The sequence below is a fragment of the Platichthys flesus genome, chromosome 19 (assembly GCF_949316205.1).
Source record: "Platichthys flesus chromosome 19, fPlaFle2.1, whole genome shotgun sequence".
NCBI classification, from domain to species: Eukaryota; Metazoa; Chordata; class Actinopteri; order Pleuronectiformes; family Pleuronectidae; genus Platichthys; species Platichthys flesus.
In genome coordinates, this window is record NC_084963.1 from 1,599,865 (window position 1) to 1,620,310 (window position 20,446).

Consider the following 20,446-nt stretch of genomic DNA (forward strand, 5'->3'; position numbering starts at 1 on the left):
TATAATCAGTGTATGTGTGTGTGTGTGTGTGTGTGTGTGTGTGTGTGTGTTTGTGTGTGTCTGCCCTGTTGTCATGTTTTATGATTTGAAACTCGGTTAATCGTTTATCAAAGAAAGATTCACTGGGCCCAGTTTCTGGTAATTGAATATTTCCTCGAGTCAAACAGAACACACGTAACAGGACACGTGTCTCAGCCTGGGACATGTGGTCTCAGCCTGGGACATGTGGTCTCATCCTGAGACATGTGGTCTCAGCCGGTGGACGCTGTGATGGACAATCCGTTCCCCTCGTTGTGTCTCCGTGGCGCCAGCGGCCGCCTGGTCACTGATAACCTGCTGCTAGATAAACTGTTTTGGGAATGGAAGGTCACAGGTATGATTCCCCGGCTCGCCCTCTGCGTCCATCAACATCCATCTTCTTCCTGTCAGCGTGTCCTTGAGCAAGGGACACCGGGCTGTGTTCTTTATCAGGACTCAGTCCACTGTGTGGACTGACTCACTGAGCTGTGGTTACTTTCTAGGGTTTGTACTGTTCCTGTACGACTGGAACCTACTGGACCAGATCACAACAAGCCTCATTCACTCCACCACGCTTCCTCCAGATCAGTTCAGTGTGAAATCTAACTAACACGGAGACAAGCTCACGATGACTGTCTCCTCAGTGGAGGTAATTCATCTAGTTTTGTGTGTGTGTGTGTGTGTTTGTGTTGGTCGTAGGTTGTGTTTCTTCACGCTGACTGTGTGAGTGATTTCTCAGTAAATGGCTGCTAATGTCGTGTTGGTTTCAGTGGTCATCTATTATTAGTGAGTTGGAGCAGATCTGATGGAATTCACCTGAGCCCCGTTCTCTCACTTCCCCATCAGTGCCACAAACCAACTGCTACATAACTAATGCACAGGGCTCTTCCTGTACAGGTGCATGGTGTGTGTCTGTTTGTGTGTGTGTGTGTGTGTTTGTGTGTGTGTGCAGCTATTTTTAATCCCATCGCCACCGCAAAGATTCACTCCACCCAAATGCATCATGTCAGACTGTGGCTGCAGCAGCAGAGCATTCACAGGACAGCGTCTCTGCTGCTTCAGGCCGACGGCTCAGGAAAGACGATTAGAAAGAGAAAATCTTTTTTAAAACCATATTTGTAGATTAAAATAACGTTGGATTGAAATGCTAACAGGCTTAAATCTTAGATCTTAGGTTAAACTACGATATCGCAGATTCACATATCTCCATCGTGTACTTTTGGCGTCATAACTAGCTCATGTAATGTATGAAAAGGTCGGGGTGAATGCCTCCATGAGGTCGGGTGAGGAGAGAGACTGAAACTCACAGTAAATGTCACATCAAACCAAAATAATGAAACAAAAGAGAATATTAAAAAAACACTTTCTATTTCAGGAACATGTTAAATCCAGCTCCAGTTTGAGGCTGTTCCCCACTTTCCTTTTTCAGAGAGCTACAGATCCTCCTCAGATTCCTCCGCTGTTTGTTTCCATCAAGCAGTTGTCAGTTTTTCCACCGGCTGATTTTCTTATTCGGGAGTGAAGCTCGGGGGGGGGGGGGGGGGGTGGGGGACTGGAGGACGAGAGCGAGAGAGGACGAGCTGATAGGAGTCGAAACCCCTCTGGCTCGGCGCTCAGTCGTGTTTACACTTGACAACAGGACGCCATGAAAGAGCGAGGAAGAGGCGGAAGATAAAAGGGAAGAAGAAAGAAAGTGCAGAGATGAAGGGAGAGGGAGGGCAGTGGAGGTGGGGGGGAGACAGGAGGAGAAGAAAGACAAGAGGAGGAATAAAGGGAGGAAAGGTTGTTTATCGTGGTAATGAAATCAGGTGTGACTCAGGATGAACATGTCAGTGTGACACTCAGGAGTGGAGCTCGACGCCTCGGCCTCAGGTTTCATCACAGCCTCAGTGTCTCTGTGTTGTGTTAGAATTTATCAACACAAGACAACACAAGAGTTTCATCACAACAAACTGTGACGTGTGCAAACCTCTATTTATAGTTTCACAGGAGTAAACAATGAACAACTGAGTGTCTGTTCAGTTTTATTATCATTACATCTTTTATCAGCTGATCATTATTGGCTTTAGTCGAATTAAACGTGTCACTGTCACTGATAGGACGAGTTCATGTGTTTGCTGGGAAAACGTTCAGAATGCTAACATGCTAGGCTAAGGTGCTAACGTGCTAACGTGCTAAGCTGAACGTCAGCGGACAGGCAGGGACAGGATGTGTCACGTCTTCGGTTTGTCTGTCCCGTCCGTCTGAGCCGATTCCCTGACTGAGTTGTTTGAGGGGACACTGAGGTGTATGAGGGACACTGAGGTGTTTGAGGGACACTGAGTTGTTTTAGGGACACTGAGTTGTTTGAGGGACACTGAGGTGTTTGAGGGACACTGAGGTGTTTGAGGAGGTTGAGGTGTTTGAGGGACACTGAGGTGTTTGAGGGACACTGATGTGTTTGAGGGACACTGAGGTGTTTGAGGGACACTGAGGTGTTTGAGGGACACTGAGTTGTTTGAGGGACACTGAGGTGTTTGAGGGACACTGAGTTGTTTGAGGGACACTTAGTTGTTTGAGGGACACTGAGGTGTTTGAGGGACACTGAGGTGTTTGAGGGACACTGAGTTGTTTGAGGGACACTGAGGTGTTTGAGGACACTGAGGTGTTTGGTCATGAATGTCGTGGTTTGATTTTGACTCAGGATCTCACTTCTATTTGTGGCTTAGATCTTTAAAATGTAGGTTTTTAGATGAATCAATAAGAATCTCAGAAGGTCAGTAGATCATGAGTCCATGACTAAATCCACTGAACTTCACTGTTCATCTTCAACCTGCTGCCTCCACTCAGTGAAGCACGTGGGTCCTGGACCTGGATGTGATGGATCCTGATCCTGACGGAGGCTCAGACTCTGTGAGGTGAGACCAGGGATCACCTGCTGCTGTTCACAGAGGAGGCGACGGAGGGGGGGATGGGAGGAGATGAAAGGTGGAGAAGAAAGAGAAGACAAGATGGAGCGCTGTTTTCTATTTACCTCGCTAATTAAAAGCAGATGTCAACGTACAAAACTCTGAGCCGGTTTCACTCGCACAACTGTCTCAATTGTCCTCCAGTCCCCCCCGCCCACTCCCTCTCTCTCTCTGACTCTGGTCGAGCTCTCTCGTCTTCTAATTGCGTCAGCTGGCAGGTGTCTACAAGAGAGAGAGAGAGAGAGAGAGCGAGAAAGAGAGAGAGAGAGAGAGAGAGTTTTATGAAGCCAACAAACACAAAACCTCCTCAGAGAGAAAAAAGACTTAATTGACTCGTCAAACTCAAATCTACCCAGAGACTCACTTTGACTGAAGCTCAGAAACACTGTCTCTGTCTGTGTCTGTCTCACCTCTCCTTCTTCTGTCTGTGTCTGTCTCACCACTCCTTCTTCTGTCTGTGTCTGTCTCACCACTCCTTCTTCTGTCTGTGTGTCTGTCTCACCACTCGTTCTTCTGTCTCTGTCTGTGTCTGTCTCACACTCGTTCTTCTGTCTGTTACTGTCTCACCACTCCTTCTTCTGTCTGTGTCTGTCTCACCACTCCTTCTTCTGTCTGTGTGTCTGTCTCACCACTCGTTCTTCTGTCTGTTACTGTCTCACCACTCCTTCTTCTGTCTGTGTCTGTGTCTGTCTCACCACTCCTTCTTCTGTCTGTTACTGTCTCACCACTCCTTCTTCTGTCTGTTACTGTCTCACCACTCCTTCTTCTGTCTGTTACTGTCTCACCACTCCTTCTTCTGTCTGTTACTGTCTCACCACTCCTTCTTCTGTCTGTGTCTGTGTCTGTCTCACCACTCCTTCTTCTGTCTGTGTCTGTCTCACCACTCATTCTTCTGTCTGTGTCTGTCTCACCACCGTTCTTGTTCTTCTGTCTCTGCTGTTACTGTCTCACCACTCGTTCTTCTGTCTGTGTCTGTTACTGTCTCACTACTCCTTCTTCTTTCTGTTACTGTCTCACCACTCGTTCTTCTGTCTGTGTCTGTCTCACCACCCTCTTCTTCTGTCTGTGTGTGTGTCTGTCTCACCACTCCTTCTTCTGTCTGTGTCTGTCTCACCACTCCTTCTTCTGTCGTGTCTCTCATCCCAGAACTCTGAAGAGGTCAGAGGAAAACAAAACACAGGTGTTTGCCTGGAGGGAGTTTGTCTCTTGTTTTCTTGTTCTGTCATGAAAAGACGTTAAAGCGTCTCAGCCGTGTTGTGACGGCTGGTTTTACAGTCTCCTGACTTCCACATGTAACCTAACATGTTTCTGAAACAACATGCTAAGACTGAAGGCCTCTGCAGATCGCAGAAGAAAAGCAAACAGCTCAGAACAGGGAATGATCCTGAAGGCGAGTCTGACACGCCTGAGTCTTTACATGTATGAGCGGGACGTTAGAATCGGGACAAGTGTCCCTGTGACGTCTATTTGTATTTACAGTCTTTGTTTACACCTGTAAAATACTTCAGATTGTTTTCTCCGTCTCTGGAGAGAAGCCTGTGCTCATGTTTTATTAATATCTCTGATATCAGAAGTTCAAGATGGAGGAATTCTTATCGGAGATGTTGACTCTTTGTTTTTTTTGTACAAATGGAGGAAGTAGAGATGAATCATCGGTCTTTATTGACTTTGTTTGGTTTGATGTCTCCGGGCTCAGCAGGTGTTTGTGCTTTGACCTTGAGATGTGGTCTAACGTGGCCTAGAGAAGGTTGGTGGTTCAATCCCGGGCTCCTCCAGTCTGCATGCATGCTGCTCATTGAAACCCTGTGTAAATGGCTGAATGTCACTTTGATTGTGGAGGATAAAAATCCAGTTCCTTCCCTTTGCTTGGATTAGAGATGGTTTTCGGTTCCAGCCCCTGAGACGTGACCCGTTCCAGTCGCTGCTCTACGATCGTGTCAGTTATTAAACCAGTGACCAGTTCAATCACCCACTCTCCTCTTCTGGTTCATCAGCTCAGAACCAGTTCTCAGAAATTATTCTCACTTGCTTTTTATAAAAGTTCTGCTCACTGTGACGCTCTCTAACTTCCGACCACTTTGCAACACACATTCATTTTTTTTCAATTTTTTTTTTATAGTTTTCCTTTTGTTCCTCTGGTTGTGATGGTGTGCAGAGATCTAAGCCCCAGTTGGCTCGGCTTCACATGGGCCTGTGCGGAGAGACGGGGGGGTGGGGTGGGGGGGGTGGGGGGGGGCTGATTCTTCCTCCACCACAGAGACGAGGAGGAAAACAAAACCAAACAAAAAGCACCAGCCTCCTTATTATCAATATTAATCTCTCTTCTTGGAAAGGCATCTGTGGGCTCCGAGCTCGGCCGTCTCTAAAACACACACAACACGGCTGATTCAAGAAAGCCATGTTTGAACTTGTTAGTGTTTTTTCTCCTTACTTTTTTCTCTCCCCCCCCCCCCCCCCCCCCTCTCCCTCCCTTCCTCCCTCTCCCTCCGTCGGCGCGAGCGGCTCTTCCTCTCTTCATTCAGCCATTAGCTCTCCAAGCTGTTGTTTGTTTTCTTGCTTTAATGTGTTTTTTTAAACAAAACAGCTGATTAAAAATAAAATGGCGAGAGAAAGATACGAGTGATTGAAATTTAGAACATGTACACTTTTTGCTCTGCGTGTGTGTGTGTGTGTGTGTGTGTTGCCATGACTGTGTGGTTGCATGGTGTGCAGATGTTTGCCTGTGTGTGTGTGTGTGTGTGTGTGTGTGTGTGTGTGAGGGCACTGGCACTAAACTTACTTGGGTCCAGATGTTCTAATTATAGCAGGCTCTGCTGCCTAATGACAGGAAATGCTGGGCTCTGTGTGTGTGTGTGTGTGTGTGTGTGTGTGTGTGTGTGTGTGTTACTGACTGAACGTGCATGAGACAGAAACATGAATGAAACTCTCGTCATTAACCTCCTGAACTCCGATTTCCTCCTCAAAGTTTCTCTCCAGCAGCTTTGAGGTCGGAGAACGACTCGTGTTTTCCTTCATGCTGTAAATTCCCTTTGTCAGATATTTTTCTGGAGGAAACGACAGCGTGGATCGTGTTCGCTGCTCTAACATCTGTGCTGCAGTTTAGGAGAACTGATGTTCTTCATGCTTTGAGTTATGTGTGTGTGGGGGGGGGGGGTCTGAATTTCGATGACTGCAGATTAATACACCTTCCTTCATCCTGCGTCTGACAAACACCTGCTTCTTTCATTCAGCAACAGAAAACAAAGTTCTCAGTCAATTTTGAATTGTTTGAATCAGAGATTGTCCCTTTAAAAGCAAATTAAACCAGATTATTTATAAAGTAGATTATTTACTTTATGACTTTTCTTTATTTACCTTTCAAAATCAAGTAACAAACATGTTTTATAGGAAACTGACGGCACCAGGTTTCGATCTTCAGCAATAGTGGAAACACGGTTCATGAATTTATCTGTAAACTACGTGAAAGATGAATTTATCTGCAAAATGTCAAAACGTTTTTTAATCGTAATGTTCTTATGATATCTGCTTGATATCAGTTTTGTTATGGTTCTCACAACATCACGAGTTCTTGCTCTTTGAGTAGAACATGATTTTAGAACCCAATCGATGATATTAGAGAGTTAAAGTAAATGAGACTTTATCCATAAAGGACTGTAAATCCTTCTGTAAGGAACCAACCAATCAGAGAGTCCTGTCCTCCGTCCAGACGAGTCCTGTCTCCTCTTGTCCTCTCTCCTCGTTACTATGGCAACAAGATGTCAATCGATGTGGCATCTCCGACTGCTTCGTAACCACGGAGACGGGAGGAAGAAGCTCGGAGACGCCGTCTGTCGCAGTGCCTTGCTCAAAGGCTCCTCTGCCCTTCCACTGTCCAGATTTAAATCAGCAGAAAAAGAAGGGGTGGAAAGAAGGAAGGTCTGAGAGAGAGGGAGAGGGAGAGAGAGGGAGAGGGAGAAAGAGGGAGAGAGAGAGGGAGAGAGAGAGAGAGAGAGAGAGAGAGAGAGAGAGAGAGAGAGAGAGGGAGAGAAAGAGGGAGAGAGAGAGAGAGAGAGAGAGAGGGAGAGAGAGAGAGAGAGAGAGAGAGAGAGAGAGAGAGAGGGAAATAGTTGAAGTGAGGGATGAAGGAGTAGGAAAGAAATGAGGAGATGAAAGAGTGAGAATTTAAGAGGAGGAGAGAGATGAAGGGAAAGAAAGACAGAGAAGAGGATGAGGGACAGAAGGGAAGAAGGAAAAGAGGGGAGGAAGAAGTAAAGGGAGGAAAAGAAGGAAGCGAGGGAAGGAAAGGATGGAGGTGACGAGAGAAAGCATGAATCAAGTAACAAAACAGGACGTGGTCGACTTCCTGAATGTGATCATCACATCACTTCCTTTGGTTGTCCTGCCATGCACGAGGGCTCACACACACACACACACACACACACACACACACACACAGACACACACACACAGACACACACACACACACACACACACTGACACACACAGGATTGACGGTGTTAGACAGTTTAAGCTGCTTTAAAGGAGAAGATACAGACGTAATCTGACTCTTAATTCTTACTGTCTGATTTTGTGTGTGTGTGTGTGTTTGTGTGGGAGTGTGTGTCTGTGTGTGTGTGTGTGTGTGTGATTACCCAGGATAATAACATGGTCCAGTGAAAGTACAAGGAGCTCCTCTCTGCATTATATAAAATGACTGAAGTAGATCTGTGTGTTTCTCTCACGTCGTCAGTTGTCGTACTTTTCTCCACGTTTTACTTTTTATACTTCAAGGTTTATGTATTTGTACACAACCCAACTCTGTTTCTCTTCCCCCCCCCCCCTTTGTGTCCACATCTTTTTGTTCCTTCGTTTCCTTTCTCTACTTCCTCTTCCTCTTCCTCTACAGCAGGGATATTCAATTCAAACTCAGATCCAGATAGAAAAGACTTTCAAGCAACCTTTATTAACTATTTATTAACCTTTATTAACTCGTTGATTTCCCGTGAACATCGACACAGTCCGTTTTTTTGCAGCAGCCTAGTGGCCGTTAGAGAAACTGCAGCTCAGATACATTTAACTCCGAAACCAACAGGAGCCTTTTCAGCAGGAACAGCGTCTGGAGGCGCTGGTTTGATTCCCGTCTGGAGGAGCAGATCTAAAACAGTTTGATTGCGCTGCAGAGTTCGGCTCAGAAAGAGTCTTCAGAGTATCTTCAGTCAACGTGAAGGTCTCTCTTTCATGTCGTGTAAAAACAAAGTGTGTTTTGAATCAGCGCTCACACGGAGCTGCTTTTATTTTTCTCCATTATTGAGATTTATCTGTCTCGTCTCACTGGACCTTCATCCGGAGCCGGGGAACATATGTCGACTTCTGACGAGGATTCTTCTTTCAAAACAGAATAAAAAACAAAGACTCTGTTTCTGCTCAGCAGGAAATTATTGAGTGTTTGATTTGAAGAAATATTTAAGAATAGAAATTTGAACAGACCTGATGACAAAAACTAATTCTGAACATTTTACAGTTATTTTCCTTCAGTTTTCTCAGATGGACTCACTCTCACATTTCAGTTCTCACACACAGAGCCGTCGGAACATGTCAGGAACATGTCAGGAACATGTCAGGGGTTCAGGTTGAAAACAGCTGGATAGTCGCAGCTTTAAAAGTTATTAAGTAGTTATTAATAACTAGAGTTTATCATGAAGCATGAATAATTCTTTCAGCAGAGTTTGGTTTGTTGCAGCTGCAGCTCTTTTTGAGCAGGAAGAAGAAAATCCCACTAAAAACCGATGGGACCTTTGTACTGTACTTAGACAATATCTGGTTTAATATTGGAGATTTATCTTTCTTCATTGACCAGAGTGGCTTTTATATTCCCCCCCCCCCCCACATACACACACACACACAGACACACACGCACATAGGCAAACAATTTTCTAGTTTTAAATAATACAAAGAGCAGCTCAATGGTCAAGCTCGGGCACAGGCCTGTTTTTGTCCTCAGTGATCACACACACACACACACACACACACACACACACACACACACACACACACACACACACACACACACACACACACACACACACTGAGCCTAACTGTATTAATAGGAGTCTGTTTTGTGTCAGGCAGGTCTTAATAGGATCAGTGTGAGAGACATGGAGCTGTCTGTCAGTCTAAGTTCATTAACTGATGATAGATAACCTGCACTGTGTGTGTGTGTGTGTGTGTGTGTGTTTGAGTGTGCGCTCTCAGGTTGTGTGTACACTCTCTCTCTCTCTCTCTCTCTCTCTTTCTCTCTCTCTCTCTCTGGTGTAATTTATAGCCCTCAATCGGAGGCCTTATCAGGTGCAGGACACATGGACACCTCCTCCTGTCCTCCTCCTCCACATCTTTAAGCTCTCGCTCACCCACTTGTATTTTTCTCTCCTCCATCTCTCCTCCTCCACCCCCCCCCCCTTGCTTTTCACCACTGGAGGATTCTTCCTTTAATTGCCGTCCTCCTCTTCCTCTTCCTCTTTCTCCCTCTGACTCGTCCACTTCTCCCTCATCAGGACCAACTTCCCTCCAACTCTCCTCTTCTACTTTTAATGGACTTTCCCTTTATTCCTCTTCTCCTCTTTTCAAACTGATTGGACACAAATATCCAGTTTCAAGTATCTCATCATTTCATCTGAAACGTGTTTTATAAACTCCGCCCGGTCCCTGAAAATCCTCATAAACAGAAATAACTGTTGAATATGTTTCTTCCTTTTAAACACAAACCACGTTCCTGAAATCCAATTTACCATAAAGTGTTTTAGTTTAATCTTCACTAAACCTGCTTCAATGCTATTGTGTCCTCTTTTATTCTGTTGCACAAACTGGGAGCCCAGAGGTACTTTTAAGATTCGCTGTTTGTAACTGACACTGTTCATTTATGTTACACACACACATACACACACACATGCTAACACACAAAGATAAGCTGACATTCCAAATGACTCGACAATGAATGTAAGCTGCTCGCTATACACACACAGACACAATGGAGAGCCTATTGAATAGAGATTTTTGCATTACAATGCATGAGACGACTGAATGTATGTGTGTGTGTCTGAGGTGTGTGTGAGTGTACGTGTGTGTGTGCGCACTGTAAGCGATAGCTGCGTTAGCACATTTCGTTCATTTCATTGGACCTGGATGAACTGATCTACCTGTCATGCACAGACACACATCTCCTTCTCTGTGTCTGTTGATGTCTCGACCTCCACACACGTCCCCTCATGGCAGGAAGGTTGTTGGTTCCAATCCCGGTCTTTCTGTGTGGAGTTTGCACGTTTTTCCTCACGTCTATGTTGTTTTTTTCTCTTCATACTCCAGCTTCCTCCCACTGGTTCATGCACATGCAGATTGGGGTTAGATTGACCGGAGACTTTAAAGTGTGTATGTTGTGTGTTCATGTTGTGTGTCCATGTTGTCCAGAACATTCCTGCCGTCGTTGTTGCTTATTCCAGCTCCTCATGGTTTTTGTAATATTCACCTTTCTCTGCAGTTTTTAGATTTCATAACGAGTCGTTTCAGTAGTGACATCAACGACCTGGTGACATCATCACGTGCTTTTGATGCGTCTTCAGTTTGACTCGGCAAAACGCTTCCGCAACTCAGCATCTGCTCTGTGGTTTTATCAGGAAATGCATTTCTTGAGTTTCTGTTTTTCTTCTCTACGTCTTTTTCTTTGAATCTTTAAAAAACGTACTTCTTGGATTCATGACGCTGCATTTATGAAATGTTCTGAATTCTTTCTACATCAACGACTTCAAGCTTTCTTTACTGTTACTGTTTGTGTTTCATCTCATTTAAATGAATCTCTCTTGCTCTCATCTACAGATATGGAGGAGAGGACGAGTGCAGGATCGTGGGCGAGTGGAAGTCGTTCTTCAAAGGTAACGACCATCAACAGTTCATAAAACTACCTTCTCTAGTGTTTGTTCTAAACTCATGTCCCTGACCTGCAGCAATAAAAGCAGTTTAACAGCAACTCACAATCAAACTGTCACTTTGACTTTCCAGAAGAAACTCTTTCCGATGTGATCACATATTATCTGTCAGATTTCATTCGTTCTTTAATATGTGTGTTGCATTTATTTGATCTCATTTTCTTTACGGGACAGAGACGCAGCGCATTAATATTCATTAGCATAAAAAACAAATGTAAATATTCTCCGATTTGCAAGAATGCTAATTTACATCTGTCGTCCCTGGGTAGGTTCGAAAAGTGGCTGACACAGTCAAAGCAACAAATACAGACACCTGTTTACAAATACACAAATAGAAATTAAAAGTGATTTATTCATGAGCCATTGTTTGTGAGAGTCTTAAAAGTGGGACATGCAGACCAGCAGAGGGCGCTGGTCTGATTCAGACGGGGCGTATGAACTGGTGAGGCTGTGAAACACTTTCATTAAACAGAACAAAGCCAGTTTTCATAAATAATGTAAAAAGAAGAGTTGTAAATGTGACAAGTTCACCCCACTTCCACCTTTGCCTCCGTCATACCTTCCAACACCACTAGAGGCCGCCTAAGGAAACGTTAAACAGCACATATGCAGTACCGTACATGCACAGACGACCTCTTGGCTCGAGGACAGCCTCACGATATTCTCAAGTTTCATATTGCTGCCTGCAGGCGATTAGCTTAGTTTAGCACAAAGGCCTTAACAAGGAGAGAGCAGCTAGCTTGTCTCTTCAGAATCCACCTGGCAGCATCTTTAAATATCGCTGATGAACTCTTTAGATTTCGTGCTGGATGATTTCCTGGCGTCTCGTCTTCACTGTGACGTTCATCGTCCTCAGCTTCAAACCCAGTAAAACCAGAACCTGTCAACTTCAACAGACAAACTTCTGATATAGTAAATTTAAAATAAATCATACACAATTTAAAAGTGCTTTGCAGGGGAAATACAGATCATAGGATGTTTAAAATCAATAAAAAAATATGTTAAGAACCCTCAGATTTAGAGTAATTAGAGCAACAATAACAGAGTGTTACATATTATTATGATTCAATCCCTGATTGTGATTGTCGGCCTTTTGTGTGTCTGTGTCTCCAGAGTTATGCAGAAGGGTCTCAGTACATGGCGTCACATGACAGCCTCTCACCTCCGTACACCAACTCCAGGCTCACAGGTACAGTGTGTGTGTGTGTGTGTTTTTTTGTGTGTGTGTGTGTGTGTGTGTGTGTGCGTGTGTGTTTGTGTGTGTGTGTGATCATTCTCCAACAGTGTTTTACAGTGCCCCTCTTTCTTGCCATCAGATTTGGATTCGCAGCTGTGTGTGTCTGTGTGTGTGTGTGTGTGTCTGCAGAGCATTAGTGAAACACTAGCTTACACTGGAGGAGACAGGTCATCTGGCATGCAATTTCTCTCTCTCTCTCTCTCTCTCGCTCTCTCTCTCTCTCTCTCTGCCCGCTGTGTGGAGAGCGCCAGGAAGCGTGTGCTCATTTACCCATGATGCTCTCTGCCTCTGGCTCTCTGCGATGTGGCGCCAGTTGTGAGCAAATGGCCACTGACACAGATAATCTTCCTCTCTCTCTCTCTCTCACACACACACACACAGACACACACACACACACACACTCAGGCACATAGTCACACAGACACACAAACACACACACACACTCAGAGCTTAATTACCTTTGACTTGATGCATCAAATATGGAGGCCGTCAGCTCTCAGCGCTCTGACTCTACCTGCTCTCACTCTCTCTCTCTCTCTCTCTCTCTCTCTCTCTGCCTCTTTCTTTTATAATGGTCATCAGCAGACATGTGCTCTGGCTCTCCCCTGAAAACAGCGCCCCCTGACTGCTGTCGGGTGTAAAGCCCCCCGCTCTCAGTCTGTGTTGTCTCAGGTGGATGAAACTGATATTGACTTCATCCAGATGTTTTCAGATAGTTATGTGTGTACCTATATTTATGTTTGGATGAGGAAATGTCCACAATGAATAGAAGTCAATGTCCAGATGGAGTTATCTGCTGCCACACACACACACACACACACACACACACACACACACACACACACAGTCAATGTAAAGTCCAGATGGAGCTACCTGCTCAGAGGAGAACCACCTCACCGGCTCGCTTGATGAACTGAGCTAATTCCTGAAATGTCCCGTTAGTTGTGAATCCACACAATACACAGGTAAAACAAAGGAAATGTCAGATTCCTCAGAGTTGTGGGTCGGGATGATGCATTGTGTGCGTGATGTGTTGTGACAGAGTTGTGATTATTGCGTGTCGCTGCAGAGGCAGAGAGCGGGAAGAGCCGACGCACAGTCAGAGATGGAAATACTGTATTCTTCATCTGGCACCCGGGAGCTGCAATCGACTTTTATAATGATAACGCTAAGAGACAGAGACAGCCAGGGACACACACACACACACACACACACACACACACACATTGTTGTAGCTGTGACTGTTTTGGTTAAACTGAATCATTTCTCTGTGAACTGGTGAAATCAGATTCTCTTCTATGTCTGATGCCAGTTTTCTCTCTTTCTAATGGAAGATGTGAAATTATTAATAACACAAATAAAGATAAACGACTTGACGGCTCCTGGAGCCAAATCCCCTTGATCGCCCCCTGGTGGCTGGCTGCAGTTCAGGTTTCAAACCCAGCCTCCTCCATGTTAGCAGCTGGGACATGGACCAAACTAACTGGTGCAGCAGCATAAGCTTTATCCACTGGTCAGATAGAGCGGCTAGGAAGAGGATGTGGACGTTCTGTATTGCTGAACTGTGATTGGTCGGCCAATCAGCGGTTACAGGGATCATCCTGGACTTTTATTCCGATCCGTGACGCTTCAGCTGAAGGAACTTTCATTTGTCTACCCATAATCCCTTGCACTTTGTGCTGAATTACTGCCCGGGGCTCAGATTACTCTCGGACTCGGACATCCAGTTCTCACCTGAAGTGAACTGGGAAACGAAGGAAGAACGAGAACCGCAGAGTTTGATGAACCCGGTCTGAACATGTAGAGTGTGAACGCAGCCCCCCCCCCCCCCCCCCCGCTATCTCTCTCCCTCTCTTTCTCTAACCTTGTCTGTCTTCCTTAACCCCCCCCCCACCCCCCTACCTCCGGATTAGAGTGATGTTATGCTCTAGATAATCAGCGAAGGGATTAGTGTCATCTCAGCGACCCCACTAGATTAATCTGCTGCCACACACACACACACACACACACACACACACACACACACACACACACACACTCTGAAAACCCCACAGTGATCCAGAATTCATGTGTGTGTTTGCTTGTGCGTGTGAATGTGTGTAAATGGGCACTTGTACTTACATATAGGTTTATATAATTTGAATGGATGAATGTGTGTGTGCGTTTGTGGGTTTGCAGCAGAGTGTGTGTCCCATTGCATGTTGGAAGTGTACCGTGTCTGAGTGTGTGATGTAAGCTTTGTGTGCGTTCTGTGTGTTTGTGGATCATTTTGTCTTTGAGTCTATCTGAGTGTTTGATACCAGGTTGTGTGTGGTTGTGTATTTGTTTAATGGTAGCTTTCATGTGCATTGTGTATATATGATGAAACATGTATATCTGTGTGTGTGTTTGTTGTCTGCTTGGTATGTGTGACGGTAGTTTTTATATGTATTGTGTATACATGATGTATACACAATACATACAAAACATTGTTGTGTGCATGTTTGATTATATGTGTGTTTTTGTGTGAGCGTGCATCTTATTGAGACCTGCTCTTCCAAGTGTGTGGTTGTGTTGCATGTGTTGTGTGAATGAGTGTATGTTCACTTTTACTCGCTTAAATGTGGGTATCTGTGTGTGTGTGTGTGTGTGTGTGAGTATGTGTGTCTTTTTGTGTGAGTGTCTGTTTCTGAATGTGTTTGTGGTTAAAAATGTGTCAACTTTTTCTAGCTTAGAAGTGTGTGTATGCGACAGTAGCTTATTTGTGAGTTGTGTATGTATGAGGATACGTGTGTATCTGGGTGTGTGTTTTTTTTGCCGTTCAATCACATTGTGTGATTCTATCTGTCATGTGTGTGCGGTTCCACAGCGAAACCTGCAGGTGTGCCACCCCGGTGCCCCCCCACTCTAACTGTCACCTACATAGTAAATGAGGCTCGGTGGTTTTCGGGCTGTAAGCAAATTCTCTTCTGTTATAAATAAACAATCTGATACGGCTTCACTCTGAGCTTCAGTCCCACCACTTCTACAAAAATCCTTTGTTCTACGTGACGGAGAGAAGACGATCTGTCCCCTCGAAAGTACGAGTGCGTATATTGATGAATATACGAGTTCCACCTAGAAACCTTTAGCTGTTAGCAAGTTACCAAAGTAGCAGCATGCCGCTGTTAGCTTAGCTAAGGCTTACGCAGCTTGAAGCCAATTGGCTTCTTCCTGCAACAGATACTAGCTCGAAGCATAAAGCGTATATAAAAACGTACGTAGACTTCGAGGCCGGAAAGTGAAGCAGAGGTACCTGTTCCCTGTGTTCTCTTGAATGACCAGTAGAGGGCGACTCCACTGGTTGTTTCTATAGAAGACTCTGAGAAATTGACTCAATTTCTCAATTTGTAACGTCAGTAAACATTTTCGTAAAGAGTTTATGTCTTAATCTCTAGTTTCCTCTTGGATACAGATGTCCATTGGTGATTGACAGTTAGAACCGTCCAATCGGTGCATCCCATGTGTAGGAGGTGACCTCTCACTCAGGCTCCACCCCCTGCTTTTCCAAATATGGTTACATCTTGTTTCAAAACACCTGTTTGATGCAGATGGTTCATGTTAGAATGTTTTTTGAATAAAAGCAGAGAGTTTATATAGAACTGGTACAAACCTGATGATCTCCTCCTCCTCCTCCTCCTCCTCCTCCTCCTCCTCTTCCTCCTCCTCCTCCTCCTCCTCTTGGTCGTGTTGTTTGTGTTGAAATGCAGTGAGTCAGCCGTCTGTCTCACCTCTGTGTGACCTTATTAATGAGTGTTGAGCCACGAGGCCGGACCCCCTCTGAGGAGGTCACATCTGGACACTTTATATAGAAATACATCTCTCTCTCTCTCTCTTTCCCTCTCTCTCTCTCTCTCTCTCTCTCTCTCTCTCTCTCTCTCTCTCTCTCGCTCCTCTTCTCCGTTCACATCCCTCCATTTGTTTTGATATATCACAGCATTTTCTCCCCTCACTCTCCTTCATCACTTCCTCCTCTCCTCCTCTTTTACCTCATTCCTCCTCTTCCTGTCCTCTTTCCCTGAGTCTCAATCCCTTCTACACTTGTCCTCCGTGGAGACTTGCCCCCCCCCCCCCCCCCCCCCCTGTCTCTCTCTCTACCCCAGGAGCCCCTCACCTCAGCTGGGTGTGGTGCCAAGGTCGTCCCCCTGTCTCTCCCTGCTGGGTCTGGATCTTTGTGCTCAGAATGTTTAAATAAAGAGAAGAGAGGACGAGCAGAAAAGAGATGCAGAATCTAAAGTTGTAGCTCATAGTTGTTTTCATTATAGCAATATACATCCATATATTTATTTATAAAATACCTAAAGTAATTTCCCAGAATGCAACAAGGTGTCTTTAGCTCCTGTTTAAAACAGTTCAAATCTAAATGATAAAGGAATAAAGAAGATTATCATCAACACATTCATTCAGATTCCTTGTATGTAATACAGTTTGTTTAATTAAAGCTTCATCATCAGATTACAAAGTATTTTTAAAGTCAGATAAATGATGAATCTGAATAGAACAAGGTTGATTATTACAATAAGTAAAGAACAATAAATAAAACTCCTCAGAACAAGGAGATAATTTTCTTCCTGTGTTTCAGTGATTTTGTTTCTTTTGTCTCGGCTGATTGAAAGTGAGCCGCCAGCGACTCGTCCTCAGTATTGTGAGAGGATGTCGTGCGTTGATTTCAGTGCTTTAACACGGACGCACAATGTGGAGTATTTAGTGTATTATTGTTTTGAAGGAGCCGTGTATCACTTGTAAATTATCTGTGTAATTAGATCTGGCGCAGTAATAATAGGTGTCGTGGAGGCGAGAGGGCGTGGGGTGGAGACGTACACTCTGAAAGGAGCGGATCATCACGGAGCTCTTCAGGGTTCCTGACAGCGGATCTGTGGAGAACGCTTTCAGTTTCCATGAAGAACCGTCAGAGGTAATTGTCTCCTCTTGAAAAGGCTAATAAAGGGAACAGTGAGGCTGAGGAACAGATCCTGGTGGTTGTTCACTTCTAGAGGCAGCTGGTTTGAACCCATGAATTGAGAATTTGATCTCATTCCATCACAGAACAGGAGAATAGAGGCGTCAGTGGATCACTTGAGCTTTTTAACCTTGAATCACCGGAACAGGGACGTCCCCCAATTTTATTGTGAGCTGCCGTTTCGCCCTCTGCTGGTCATTTGAGAGAATGCAGGTAGCAGTCACTTCCTCATTGGCTTCACTTTCAGGACCCGGAGTCTAGGTCCGTATTTTATTCACAGTTAATGATAATGTAGTCTGCTCTTATCCCTGTGGTTACAAACAGTGATTTCTATCATCACTGTGTTTGAGGATTGTATTTTATTTGTCAGGAAACTAATTCATATTTCAGCTGCTTGATTTGTCCGAGCGTCTGTAACACAAGGATGATGAGACTGCTGTGAGGGATTTGAGAAAAAAATGAAAAATCATAGATCGAAACTGTTTGAAGCTTCTGTTTGATTAATCAATAAATTCAGCAGTGAAATAACTAAACTGATAAATATTTGGGATCAATAGCATCTATCCATCCATCCATCCATCCATCCATCCATCCATCCATCCATCCGTCCATCCATCCATCCATCCATCCATCCATCCGTCTTCTCCATCTTTTGTCATCCATCCAGATGAGGTCTCTGGAGACCAGGCTCGGGTCATGCATGTTACAGTGTGTGCAAGTGTGTGTCTGTGTGTGTGTTTGTGTGTGTGTGTGTTTGTGTGTGTGTGTGTGTTTTCACTCCTCCATGTGTGTGTGTGTGTCCTTTATCTTTCTATCTCGGCATGTCTCTGCTGCTATGTGTGTGTAGAACTCCACAGTGTGTGTGTGTGTGTGTGTGTGTGTGTGTATGTATGTGTGTGTGTGTGTGTGACAGACTGTGAAATGGTGCGTAGTAGCACCTGGGCCCTTCAGTGTTGATTGATCGGCTTGGTCATGTGGAAGAGTCCCATCTGGCCAGCCACGCTACACTGTGTGTGTGTGTGTGTGTGTGTGTGTGTATTTGTGTGGTAGAAACAGAGAGTTCTTGTTTGTGTGTAAGAGGTGAGAGAGTGAGAGAGTGAGAGAGAGAAAGAGAGCGAGATAGAGATGTGCAGCATGAAACAGTATGTTTATTGTGAGAGAGCGAGAGAGAGAGAGAGAGAGAGAGAGAGAGAGAGCTTCAGTTGTAACTGTGGCTCCCAGAGGCCAAAGATGAACTGTATTTTATCATCAGAAAGAGAGAGAGAGAGACAGAGAGAGAGAGAGAGGCTTCATTCACACTACAGACCCTAAAGAAAGAAATCACCTGTTTCTATAGAGCCTAGGACCATGGGTTCCTAAATGGCGTCTTGCTGTTTTTGAATGCTTCTCGACTCACAGTGGATCATTTGTAGTTTTCCTCAGCCGACTGAGCTGCAGAGCTCCGACCTCGACACCTTCAGGTTCAGCTGCAGAGTCCGAGTCAGATCTCACTAATGCCACAGACAGTTCTCCCGGGAGGTTTCATAACAGCAGATTAATGCCCATTGTCCTGTAATTACTGAAGCAGTAATCACATCATAATAAGCCATCAGCTACCAGTGGTCTCCCCTTATCCACCACTAGCTATAGAGACAGATTTAGGTTTAAATAAACATTCTGCTCATATTGAAGCTGTCAAGCTGGTTTTATTTAAGGTCAAACATAAAAAACGCTTTTGTTTTTGTCTTGGAAAGATGAACAAAACCAGAATGAAGGGAACGAGTGGTTTTAATGGAGATTTCACTGGAAACATGGCGACTGAATCATGAATGAAAGCAGTGTTGACTTGTTCAGAGCAGGCCGCTGGAAAACGGATAGTCGTCTCCCAGTAAAGTCTGAGTTTAAAACGAGCGACAGAAATCTCAGGAAAAAGAATCGAGAGAAACCCTGATGAAGAGAAACAGGAGAGACAGGCAGGGAGAGCGAGTGAAAGAGAGACAGTGTGTGTTTTCTGAAATGAAGCCAACTGATAATTAATGCCTCTGACATCATGGTGCTCTAATTAAGTCTGGCATTCATTAAGCCAAGTGAGGGGGGTATTCGTTAGTGGCTCTTTTTTTTTTTTGGAGGGGGGATTTGTTAAGTCTTCATTGTTACTCGTCTTTTTGACGATTGGAGAAACGGAGATAAAAGAGAGAGAAGTGAGGAGAGACGGGGACGCTAAAGAATGTCCAGGTGATGCAACGTGGCAGCCATGTTGGAAGGCCTCAGCTTGTGAGCGGTCGTACCTGTGGTCCAGCGGAGTCCGTCTCTGCACAGCTGAAGACAGGTGGTTGATTTCTGATTGGAATCAATTAATCACTGATCCATCTCATTAGGTTTCTCTTCAGGTGATCCACCGCTGATTAGTTCAGTCACAAAAACACGGCAGCTCTCGATCAAAATGTCTTTTCTAAGGACAGGAAGTCACTAGTTGTGTCCATTATCTGTAGCGCCACCTATGGGTGAAGCCTAACACTTTCACAGCGATGGTATGAAGACAAATACAAATCATTTTATACGCACAGGATGAGTTTGGGCCAAAATGAGCGAATCCCTGCCTCATTCAGCATTTTGTCCTCAATCATGATCTTTGTCTATATCTGAAAATATGTTTACCAAATCAGATTTGAACCTGACCCGTAGGTGGCGCTACAGACCGTATGCATCAGCCTGTGAAAGGTCATACTGATCAGTGGAAGTGAGCGTGACCTATCACACACTGCAGATGCCTCTGAGCAGAAGAGATTAAACTCACAGAGTTTCATTCACATCTGATGAAGTGGAGACGACTGATGGAACTCTCCTGACACGCCGCAGACAGTGTGAGAACGATTCTGCTCCGACTCCAAACACAGCTGAAGGAGCGGAGGAATGTTTAAGAGCTGGGGTCAAAGGTCAATCCTCGCTTTAAGTAACAGAAGGAGAGAAAAGAGTCAAAACACAAGAAGCTAAAGATGAAGGATGTCAGAAACACTGGAGCTAACAGCGCTAACAGAGCTGAGAGGCTCACAAAGGAAGGAAGGAAGCTAATAAAGGAGGAGCTACAAGTTAAAAGATGTAAATGAGCATCGAGCAGGGCTAACGCTACTTACTGTGGAATTCTGGGATATTGTAGACGAAGGTTGACAAGAGCCAGAGACGCCATCTCAGATCTTTAATTCAAACGCAGCATCTTCAGAGAGATGCAGATTTGTGTTCACTCAAAACAAAGTCAGCGTGAAGAGTCAGAGAAGAAAACGTGGATGGTTTAAAATAATTTAACTTTTAATAATAACCTCAATTATGTAGC

General features: G+C 44.7%; 1 protein-coding gene across 4 annotated transcripts in view; it reads left to right on the forward strand.

Moving 5' to 3' along the window:
- Positions 1 to 20,446, forward strand: part of LOC133975278 (transcription factor 4-like) — a 146,508-nt gene that overhangs the window by 25,175 nt on the left and 100,887 nt on the right. For all 4 annotated transcript variants that reach the window (XM_062413188.1, XM_062413187.1, XM_062413190.1 and 1 more), the window contains 2 exons: positions 10,812 to 10,867; positions 12,035 to 12,110. In XM_062413188.1, coding sequence (XP_062269172.1) covers positions 10,812 to 10,867; positions 12,035 to 12,110 — 132 coding nt within the window. The remainder of the gene's footprint in view (positions 1 to 10,811; positions 10,868 to 12,034; positions 12,111 to 20,446) is intronic.